Below are 12,286 nucleotides of genomic sequence, written 5' to 3' on the forward strand. Positions count from 1 at the left end.
ATTAAGCTGCTAAAGCTGACAGATCTCAAAAAGGGTGGACTGACACAAACAGACAATAATCCTCCCACAAGTAATTCTCCCAAAGTGAGTGATCAAAGTCCATGCACAGCTGAGCATGATGGATCAGGATTCCTCTTCTTTTTGGTTCATCCATTTAGAAGACTGTCTTGGTCTGTCTGCACAGTCAGATGAATTACAGGCACTTCCTTGACCCACATAAACTGAAGATATAGGAATATAAAGCAGTTCAAGCCTGATGCTCCTTTAAGGAGCAGACCAGAGTAGTGGCATTGTATCAGTGTCATAAAATAAGCGACCACAGCATCTCAGTGGTATCCAGCAGGATTGATCTGGCTCATATACTGTGGGTCAGTTGGAGATGAACTGATATTGGCTAAGCCCAGTTACAGCAGCACTGATCCTCATGCCTTTCACTAAATCAGAGGTTAGCTGAGACATTTTTTTTCTCATTCCATGGCACAGGTACAAGAGAGTAAACCAAAATGTGGAAGAACATCCAGTCCTGTCGTGTCAGATGATCAACTTACGATTCTCCAAAATATACACAGGTATATAATCAAGCACTGTATTAATGATCAAAATAGTATCCTTCCTTGAAAATGAGGGGAAAATGTAAGTATCTCTAAAAAATAATTCATAGGCACATACCACATAAGTGCCTATTCCATTGGCAAAATTTAGTGTTATTGTCACATACAGGTAGGAAGGAAGCTGAGAAATATAGTCTAACTACAACACTAGCAATATCATGAAAAACAGGGAATAAATAAAATATGTTTTGGTGGAGAACTAGTGATCTCTGCCATAACAACTCCCACCATACTTTAAGAACTGACTTAATACAGATTACATGCTCTGTCGATGACTTATTTAAACTAGAAATCTATAACAACCAAAAAAGATAACCCCAAATCATGCATATGCAAATATACAAATATTCTCTAAATCAACCATGAATTGAAGAAATCATAATGGAAATCTTAAAATACTTAAGACTGAGCAAAAATTAAAATGTTACATAGAAACATGTGTAAGAAGTAGTTAAAGTACTTAGTATTATAAACTTTATAATACTAAATAGAATAGTGGGAAGGCCAAAAATTAATAAGCTATGTATCCTAATTAAGAAGTGGAAAAAGAAACAAAGAATAAACCCAAAGAGTACAGACAGAAGGAAATCATAACAATGAAAGCACAAAGTAATGAAAAACTATGTATATATTTAAGAGGATCAAAAAACTTAAAAGTTATTTTAAAATACTAATAAAATTCCTAAATCTCAAGGAAGAACAATGAGAGATGAGGGAGAGTCTTCTCAGCAGGGAAACTTTAAGAAAGGAAGAAGATAAATAGATATCAAAAACAAGAAGAGAATATAACTGTGGATTCGTTAGAGATTTAAAAAATAAATAATGTAACAAATATCTTTATGCTGGTAAATTTGAAACTTAGACAAAATGGTTATATTCATGTAAATATATTACTTAATGATTTACTAAAATTGATTCAAGAATCAATAACTGCTAGAATTCTATTATGCTAAAAAATACAAATCCATATGAATCCAAAATATGAATAGCAGCTCCTATTAGTTTCACCTAAGACTTCTATGCATACATTTAAGGTAGATATAAAAACTCAAGAGATAAAGAGGGAAATATCTGCAATCCATTTTATAATACCAAAATTATAAAAAGACTGACTAAAAAGGAAAATTAAAAGTCAGTTTTATTCAAAATATAGAAACACCCTAAGTATAAAACAATGAACTAGATCCAGTGATATATATAAATCATATAACACATGATGAATGAGCTAGTTTCATCCAAAGAATGAAAGAGAATGTTACATTAGAAAGTCTAGCATGTCATTTACCACTTTAAAACATTAATGGAGAAGATCATCTCAGAAGCAGAAAATTCAGCATTCATTCATGATAAAACTTTTAAACATGACAAAAAAATTCACCATTCATTTATGATAAAACAAAATTAATGTTAACTCATGATAAAACACAAATACACTTGGCAAATGTGGAAGTAGAGGAAATTTTTTAACTTAAGAAGGAATATCTACTAAAGATTTATAAAAAATATCATTTCTTGTGTTGAAACATGAGAAATATTTCTTCATTTTAGGAAAAAACAAACAAACAGGATAAGAATGTCTATTCCAATCTCTTCAATTTAACCATTCTCTAGAAGTCCTAAACAATGTACAAAAATAAGAAATACACATCAAATTTTCCAAGATCAGAAAAGGAAAATCATAACTATCACTGTTTATAGGTGATATCATTATTTACAAGGAATTTTTTTAAAGAAACCTATTATAGTAGAGAGTTTAGCAAGGTCTCTATGTTTACAATTGACTTACAGTAATCAATTTCATTTCTATGCAACAACAACTAACAGAATGTATATTTCTTAGGTATTCCTTCATTCAAACACAAATATTTATGGAGTACTTACTATTGGCCAGTCACATTTTTGGCACTGAGAATACAGAAGTGAATAAAGCAGGCAAATATTTCTGCTCTCATGGAGCTTACATTCTAGTAGGGGAAAAGTACAGTAAGTTAATAAGTACAATGCAGAATGTAAGAGGCAGATATGTAAGAAAAAAAAAAAAAGCAGGAAAGAGATCCAGGAAGGAAAAGGGAATTTTAATTAAATCTAAATTAAAATTTAGATGGGATGTCTATGGAAAGTCTCTCTAAAAGAAGACATTTAATTAAAGATCTAAAGGAGTTGAGGGCATGAGCCATTCAAATTTCTGAGAGAAGACAACTTAGAGAGATAAAACCTCAAGTGCAAAAGCCTGGAGGCAGGGCATGACTACAGTATTCTTCAAACAGGGAGGCGAGTGTGTCTATAATTGAGTAAAAGACGGTCCAGCAAGTGAAGATGAGGTCAGAGAGGTTAAAAAGGAACCAGAAAATGTAGGACCTCAGAGGCTATAATGACTTTCTTATAGCTCTGAAAAAGATAGAAAACCACTAAAAGTTTTCAACTGAGATATGTAATGGATAGATTTATGTTTTAGGAGGATCGCTCTGGCTGCTACATTCAACAAAGACTGAAGGAAAGGAAGAAAAAAAGCAGAAAGACCAGCTGGGGAGCTATTGTAGTAATCCAGGTTAGAGATGATGGAGAAGAAAAACAGAGAGCAACACTGCTGGTGGTAAGAAAAGATGGAAGAGTATATATGTTTCAAAATACAACCAAAATAATTTTTCATATCTGATGTAAAAAGTCTGAGAGAGAAATGACTCAAGGATAACTCCAGAGGTTTTTGGTTGAGGAACTGGAAGGACAGAGTTTCCTTAAGATGGAGAAAATTGCAGGAGATAGAGCCTTAATGCAGACTCAGAATGGAAGGGTTGATGGTTGGAGGGTTGAGCATGCAGTTGGATATATAAAACCAGAGGACAGAAAAGACATCTCTGGTGAAGATATAACTTAATGAATCACTAACATATAGGTAATTTAAAGTCATGAGACTGGGTGAGACAACCTAGGGAGTAAGGACATCAAAAGAGAAGAGGCCCCAGAACTGATCCCAGAAAAACCTCAATATACAGAGGTCGGGGAGATAAGGAGCAAACAGCAAACAAAATGACAAATTATGTTAGTTATTGGCAATAACAAGGCCTAGAGAATGACCAAAAAGTGAGTGACTGAGAATAGATGGAGAACAAGATCATTTAAAGCAGCAGCTGTTGAGGAACTGAAAGAGTGTTTGAAGGATCATCCATGTGAATATCTAAATAAGAATTACAGCAGGAATCATTTTTACAGAAGTGACAATGTCACAGTGACTACTTTTTTCATTTTACAAAAGAAGTAAAGAAAAAAAAATTAAGAAGTGCCTGAAATAGCTATTATTGAGTACAATAAACTGATGATATGAGATTCAAGGCAAGGTGTATTCATTAATGAGAGTAGGAGAAGGGACTGAAAGCAGCAATGAGAAGCAAGGGGGACAATTATGTCACTTGCAGGTCCAATGCTATAGCTTAGTGGGGAATCAGAGAAGTCACCCTTGAGACTGCTACAGATCATGGTAGACATGAGCTACGTCAAGAAAGCTGACTATGGATGTCACTTCTCAACCTCACATTTGGTGAAGTAAGATAGTAGCCTGAGTATATAAAACACAGAAACTGGAAAATACTGCAAATCAAGGTTTATTTCCTCCCCTTCAAAGAGCTGATCATTAAACATTTACCAGAAGTCTGCTGGCTGTAGGAGAAACTATAAGCATGGAAAAGCTGAATTTCTATTAGCACAGAAGGTGAAGGGACATAATACAAGCTGAAAATAGAGTGGATTTTGCTGATCAAAGATCTTGAATTCCAGGGAGTACACAGTGAAAGATTAGGGAATCAGAAAAGGAGACTAAGAGATTGAGTAAGAAAACATGACATAAGGAGCCTTAGGGAGGGTTAGAGTTTTGGAATATGTGACGAACCGGGAGTTATAGGCTCCTTAAGAAGACTAAAAAGAACAGGATAAAGGATATGGGTGTTGAAGAAAAAGGTCTGGGAGAGAAGAGGCCCAGAAGCACAAGTTACTCAGAATCTCCCCTTTGCCTCCTGCTGACAGAGGTAGTATGTCCTGTAAATGGGCGGTCTTATTCGGAGTGCTTGGGAACTTTGTTGTCTCCTGTCAATGGTGTCTTGAAGAGCTGTGATCTTATTCCAAGTTTGAGAGTTCCCTCTCCACTCCTGAGGATGGAGGCGTGGAGTTGGACAGAGGATTGATCTTGCTCTGAGCTCATAGATGCCCTCTTGATTTCTGTTGGAGGCCTCAAAGCCGACAAAGGGACAAGTTATTTATTTTAACTACTTGTAAATATTATTTATATTAGAAAAATTACAAGGCATTGATAATTATATTTAACAAAAACATGTATAAGATCTGTATGGAAAAAATATAAAAATGTTTTAAAAGATTTAAAAACCAAATATATGGGGAGATAAACCACATTCATTTATGCATTGAGACACTCAATATCATAAAGATGCTGCTTATCTCTATATAAATCTATAAAACCACAGCTATGTTAATAAAGGTCTTAAGAAAAAAGTTTTTAGGAACTTGGCAAGCCTATTTTAAATTTTACAGAACAGCAAAACACTTCTGAAGAACAGGGTTGAGGAAACCATCCTAAGGTATATTCAAACTTATTAAAAACTGTAATAATTTAAAACCACAGTGAACTGTATGCTATCACTTATATACAGAATCTAAAAAAGTTAAAACTTTATTAAAAAAGGAAGTAAAATAGTGGTTACCAGCAGATGGAGGGTGAACTGAAAGTATGATGTTAAGAACACAAACTTTAATGAGTAGTAAATAAGACATAGAGATCTAATTAATACACAGTACGATGAATATAGAAAATACTAGTGTACTATAATAAGGTAATATGATAAATATTTCTGTACTGGAAATCAAATCACAATATATAAATGTATCAAAGTAGCACAAGTGACACTTTGCCTACTTTAAACTTACAGTGTTACATGTCAAATTTACTACAAAGAAAAAAAAAAAGTACTGACACAGAAGTAAACAAATTCACCAATGGAACATTAAAGATGTCCAAAAGCAAACCCAGGATATACACAGAAACTACCTAAATGACTGAGCCGGTACTTGCAGACCACTGGGAAAAAGAAGAGCCATATAAAAAAGTGTGCTGAAATACACAGTTATCTGAGTGAAACTGTAACAAGGAAGAGTCAACTTTGACTCTTCCATGCTAAATCTGTTTCTTTGACTTTAACCCTTGTTTTTCCCTATGTTTGTTATTATAATCATACATAATTGCCTGCCTCAGAGAGTCCTGCCCTCTGCCTAGTTCATCTAAAGTGCCTTTGTTCAGAACCCTGTCCATCTGTAGATGGCAGGAAGAAAGAAACTAAAACATCACCCTACCTGAGGCTTGTTATTCTGGAAGATATTTTCAGATTAGATGTCCTTTTTGTTTCCTCAGCTCCCCCCTTCATCTCTAATCCATAGACGAAACTGGCATCCAGACCCCAATAAGTGGTTATTTTGAGACATTAGTCTGCCACCTTCTAGGTCAGCCAGCTCTCCGAGTAAAGTCATTATTTCTTGCCTCAACACATCTCTCAGATTCTTATGGAACAAGTAGAGCAAGTTTAGACTCAGCAACAAACTCAAGTGAAACAGGATTCCTATTTGTCTCTACATAAAAAATTTGATGGTAATTTCAACATTATTAATATGATTTGAAAGCAAAATTTGATGACAAGACATCCAGCCAAGACAAGATGGAGCATACTTATCTCTCCCCCTGCTTTTCCCTGCTAAGAACAACTATAAACCATGGAAATAATGCAAGACACAATGAAAGCATAACTCTGAAAGGGGAAAACAGAAACATAAACTAGTTCAAGATACCGGGATTGAAGGAAGAGCATAGTGGCAGGACATTTTACCATTCCTTACTGAACAGAAGGGGACTTAGGTCTGATCTCTAATGTGAAACAAAAGGTAATGCATTCTCTGGCCATAATCAAATCTAACTAGAAATCAGTAACAAAAAGACAACAGGAAAATCACTTAAACACATGGAAATTGAACAACATTTCTAAATCATCCACAGGTCAAAGAGGAAGTCTCAAAGAAAATAAAAATACATAGAATTGAGTGAAAATGAAAGTATAACATATCAACATATGTGACACACAGCTAAAGTAGTGTTGAGAGGGCCATTTATAGCTCTATATGCTTGCATTACAAAAGAGGAAATGTCTCAAATTAATAATCTGTTTCTAACTCAAAAAAGTAGGGTTAAAAAGCATGAGAAACTCAAAGCTAGAGGAAGAATAAAGGAAATAATAAAGATAAAAGAGTTGTAGGAAGGGGGACCCCTTCCAGGGCCCAAAAGGGGGCTCTTGTCTAACACTCGGAAATGAACTGTCCAAGGAGACACTTATGCTGACAAAGCAAGAGACTCCATTGGGAAAGGGTGCCTGGGCAGAGAACAGGAGGTAAGGCAACCCAGGAAAACTGCTTTGCCACATGGCTCACATTCTCAGGTTTTATGGTGATGGGATTAATTTCTGGGTTATCTTTAGCCAATCATTCTGATTCAGAGTCCTTCCTGGGGTGCATGCATCAGCTCAGTCAAGATGGAAGCCATCAAAAAGAAACCTCAGAGGTGGTAGGACACAGGGTGTCTCTTTTTGACCTCTCCTTAACTCTTTCAATGGGTGGTGGCTTAGTTCCTTACTGGGACCTCCTGTCATAAAATAACCCTGATGCCTGGCCAGGGTGGGAGGTTTCAGTCAGTGTGTTTCCTCTAACAAAAGCAGAAATCAATGAAATGAAAGTAGAACAATTCAGAAAATCATGAAACAAAAAGGAAATTCTTTTTAAAAAGTCAGTAAAATTGATAAAACTGTATCTAGCAAGTTTGACAAAAATAAAAAGGGAAAAGATACAAATAAAAAATATTAAGAAGAATGGATTGGAGGATCTTACCACAGATCATGCAGTTATTAAAAATATCACAGGGGAATGTTATAAATAACTTCATGCTCATAAATTTAACAAGTCCAAAAAATACAAACTACTAAAACTATCAATTAAGGTGAAATAATCTGAATAGCCCCATAACCATTAAAAAGACTGAACTGGTAAGCCAAAAAAGAAATCCTAAGGTCCAGATGGTCTTTGGAGAATTCTACCAAATATTTAAAAAAAGAATTAACACCTACTCAGTAAAAAAAAAAAATAACTACTGATCCACGCAAAAGCTTGGATGAATTTCAAGATAAAGATGCCAAATGTAAAAGTCAATCACATAAGTTAAGTACAGTATGATTCCATTTAAATAACAATCTCAAAATGACAATATTATACACCTGGAGAAAAAAAATAGTGGTTGTCTACAATTAGAGATTAAGGAGAGTGGAATAGAGAGCAAAAAGTGGATATGACTATAAAAGAGCAACACTAATGCTTTTTGTGGTGATGAAACTTTTCTACACCTTGACTGAGACCACTGAGGACTGTGACACTGTATTTTAGGTTTTTTTGTACTTTAGTTTTATAAGATGTTACCATTGAAGGAAAGTAGATAAAGAGTATACAAGATCTCTCTGTATTATTTCTTCATGTGAAGTTGCATGTGAATCTGCAACTCCCAAAATAAAAAGGCTGGTTTCAAAAAAATCAAAGACAGTAGAACACAAATAAATTCAATAGATTAAAAAGTACTGTATCAATGTTAATTTTTTTCATCTAAATACCATATTGTGTGTATGTAAGAGAACATCTCTATTTCTAGGAATTACACACAAACACTTAGAAAAGGGAAAATTATAAACAAACATCTTAAAAGAAAATATTCAAGCAAAGCATTCTGATCTTGGGATAGGAAAGTATCTCTTAAGCAAGTGGGAATAATTGTTACCATAAAAGAAAGTATTGATAAATTTAAATACATTAAAATGAACTTTTTGCTGGGTTACTTTTCTAAAAATAAAAACCATGAAAAATGAAGAACTTCTATTTATTAAAAGACACTACAAAGGATCAGAAAATATAAGCCACCATCTGGGACAAGATATCTACATTCATGCAACTGATCAAGGACTCAATATTAAAATATACCACAAATATTTTTCAAATATCAAGAACCTAAAAGAAAATGGGGGAAAAAAACTATGAACTGACATTTTATAGAGGCAAGCATATGAACTGCCTATAAGCAAAAGAGAACATGTTAAATTTAATTATTAGTAAGAAAAATGAAAATTAAGACCCTGTGAAGTAACTTATTTTACTCATTAAATTGGCAAAAATAAAGAAATCTGTAATACCCAGTGTCAAAAATGACATAGAGTAATAGGAACTCTATGTGTGGGTTTATAGACATGTTAAACTAATTTGAAAAATAATATGACATTGTCTAGTAAAATCCTCCTCTCTCCAGAAATTTTGAAATTTAATATCCTAAAGAAAACCTTGCATATGTGCACCTGGGGGTGGGTAAGGAATATTCATGGCATCCTGTTCCCTGGACCAAGACTCTGAGAACAATCTGAGCATACATTCATAATACAAAAGTAAACAGTATGAAATGAGTTACATCCCCATACAAGAATATGGAAGAATCTTAGAAGCAAACCACCAAAAGAAAAAAGCAAGTTGTATAAGATCATAGTGTATAATTTCAATTTATGCTTTTTATATATTTTTAATCAACATAATATATAATTTGTACATTTATATATTACAGTCAAATATATTTATATTAAGTTAAGGAAATATTACTTGAACACAGTTGTATTTTAAACTATAGATGATGATACTGACTGAAGTTTGAAAATGTTGTAAAATCCTAAGCATTTTCCCATTGCAAACTGATTTCATATTTTCTAAATCCTTCATGCTTATGCATGATTCAAAATAAATGGTAGAGTTGAAAACCTGAGAATAATTAGTATTTCTTAATTACCTCTATTCTGATTAACATTTACTTCTTTTTATGTAAAGCAGAATAAATTTAGTGTAATGTATTTCTAGTTATTTGATTTTCTACTCAGAACAGAATTATAAACAAGTTGGCTTAATCCTTATGTATTTAACATGGCACAACATTATGAATAAATATTTTGATTAATATATTTCCTCAGGGATTTTTAATGATATTTTCAACTCTTAAATATATTCAACATTATTATCAAATTACAGGCATTAAAATTTTCATTTGCATATGGTTTTAGACTTTTTAATATATTCCATAATTCTAAACTCTAAAAATAATGCAAATCTAATTTCCTTTTTTGCAACTTTATGTCTGAAAAATGCTAATTTAACATCCTAAACTCGTACTTATAATTATTGGCAAAATGCCAAGGAGATCATTGGTTGATGTCAGAATCGCAGTACTTCCGGCAAAAAACAACAATTACTGCTTAACAATATTCAAAAATACTGTACAAAATGCAGCTAAATTTGCTCTAATAAAGCAAGGTATTAGCATGAAGGGGTATTTAATTGTTTTTGAAGTGCACCATTAGCAGGCCAGGGTGGCATCACACAACATGATGACATAAACTGGCATATCAGAGTTAAAAGGAACTTTCTCTCCTCTTTATATTTCCACATCGTTATATTTAAACTACAATCTATTTTATATAAGTACCAAAGATATCATGACAAAGATATTAAATAAGATTCCATGTTTTCATTAAATAAATCAAAATATAAAATAGCCCTTAAAGAAGTTGATGGACAGGGAGGCCTGACGTGCTGTGATTCATGGGGTCGCAAAGAGTTGGACACAACTGAGCAGCTGAACTGAACTGAACTGAAAGAAGTTGAGAGTTATGTGCAAATATTCTGTAAAGAACAATATTAAATAGGAACCTGGAATGTTAGATCCATGAATCAAGGTAAATTGGAAGTAGTCAAACGGGAGATGGCAAGAGTGAATATAGGAATTTTAGTAATCAGTGAAATAAATTAGACAGGAGTGGGAGAATTTAATTCAGATGACCATTATATTTACTACTGTGGGCAAGAATCCCTAAGAAGAAATGGAGTAGCCCTCATAGTCAACAGAAGAGTCTGAAATGCAGTACTTGGGTGCAATCTCAAAAACAACAGAATGATCTTGGTTCATTTCCAAGGAAAACCATTCAATGTCACAGTAATCCAAGTCTATGCCCCAACCACGAATGCCGAAGAAGCTAAAGTTAAGCACTTCTATGAAGACCTACAAGAACTTCTAGTTAGTTAGTTCAGTCGCTCAGTCGTGTCCGACTCTTTGCAACCCCATGAGTCGCAGCACGCCAGGCCTCCCTGTCCATCACCAACTCCCAGAGTTTAATCAAACTCATGCCCATCAAGTCAGTGATGCCATCCAGCCATCTCATCCTCTGTCGCCCCCTTCTCCTCCTGCCCCCAATCCCTCCCAGCATCAGGGTTTTTTCCAATGAGTCAACCCTTTGCATGAGGTGGCCAAAGTATTGGAGTTTCAGCTTCAGCATCAGTCCTTCCAATGAACACCCAGGACCTATCTCCTTCAGGATGGACTGCTTGGATCTCCCTGCAGTCCAAGGGACTCTCAACAGTCTTCTCCAACACCACAGTTCAAAAGCATCAATTTTTCGGCGCTCAGCTTTCTTCACAGTCCAACTCTCACATCCATACATGACCACTGGAAAAACCATAGCATTGACCAGGTGGACCTTTGTTGGCAAAGTAATGTCTCTGCTTTTTAATATGCTATCTAGGTTGGTCATAACTTTCCTTCCAAGGAGTAAGCGTCTTTTAATTTCATGGCTGCAGTCACCATCTGCAGTGATTTTGGAGCCCAAAAAAATAAAGTCTGACACTGTTTCTACTATCTCCCCATCTATTTCCCATGAGGTGATGGGACCAGATGCCATGATCTTAGTTTTCTGAATGTTAAGCTTAAAGCCAACTTTTTCACTCTCCTCTTTCACTTTCATCAAGAGGCTTTTTAGTTCCTCTTCACTTTCTGCCATAAGAACTAATGTCAAAAAAAGATATCCTTTTCATTATAGGGGACTGGAATGCAAAAGTAGGAAGTCAAGAGATACCTGGAGTAACAGGCAAGGTTGGCCTTGGAGTACAGAATGGAGCATGGAAAGGCAAACAGAGTACCAAGAGGACGCCCTGGTCACAGCAAACACCCTCTTCCAACAACACAAGAGACGGCTCTACACATGGACACCACTGGATGGTCAGCACTGAAATCAGACTGATTATTTTCTTTGCAGCCAAAGAGGGAGAAGCTCTATATAGTCAGCAAAAACAAGACTGGGAGCTGATGGTGCCTGAGATCATGAACTCCTTATTGCCAAATTCAGACTTAAATTGAAGAAAGTAGGGGGAACAACTAGGCCATTCAGGTATGACCTAAATCAAATCTCTTACAATTATACAGTATAAGTGACAAACAGATTCAAGGGACTAGATCTGATAGACAGAGTTCCTCAAGAACTATGGACAGATATTTGTAACATTACACAGGAGGAGGTGATCAAAACCATCACCAAGAAGAAGAAATGCAAAAAGGCAAAATGGCTGTCTGAGGAGGCCTTACAAACAGCTGAGAAAAGAAGAGAAGCAAAAGGTAACGGAGAAAAGGAAAGATATACCCATCTGAATGCAGAATTCCAAAGAAAGCAAGATAAGCCTTCCTAAGTGAATTTTTTTTTTTTTTTAAAAAAAGGCCGGGGTGGGGAGTG

The 12,286-nt window shown here is 34.8% G+C and overlaps 1 protein-coding gene across 2 annotated transcripts in view; it reads right to left on the minus strand.

The window, feature by feature from the left end:
• Positions 1–12,286, minus strand: part of SPAG16 (sperm associated antigen 16) — a 965,654-nt gene that overhangs the window by 877,026 nt on the left and 76,342 nt on the right. The window contains exon 10 of one of the 2 annotated variants that reach the window (XM_043910139.1): positions 1,734–4,831. The exons of the other annotated variant lie outside the window; for it this stretch is intronic. Within the exon in view, the coding sequence (XP_043766074.1) occupies positions 4,598–4,831 (234 nt within the window). The 3' untranslated portion in view covers positions 1,734–4,597. Of the gene's footprint in view, positions 1–1,733; positions 4,832–12,286 lie in introns of those variants that run through there. 2 annotated transcript variants of the gene reach the window in all.

The sequence above is a fragment of the Cervus elaphus genome, chromosome 8 (assembly GCF_910594005.1).
Source record: "Cervus elaphus chromosome 8, mCerEla1.1, whole genome shotgun sequence".
NCBI classification, from domain to species: Eukaryota; Metazoa; Chordata; class Mammalia; order Artiodactyla; family Cervidae; genus Cervus; species Cervus elaphus.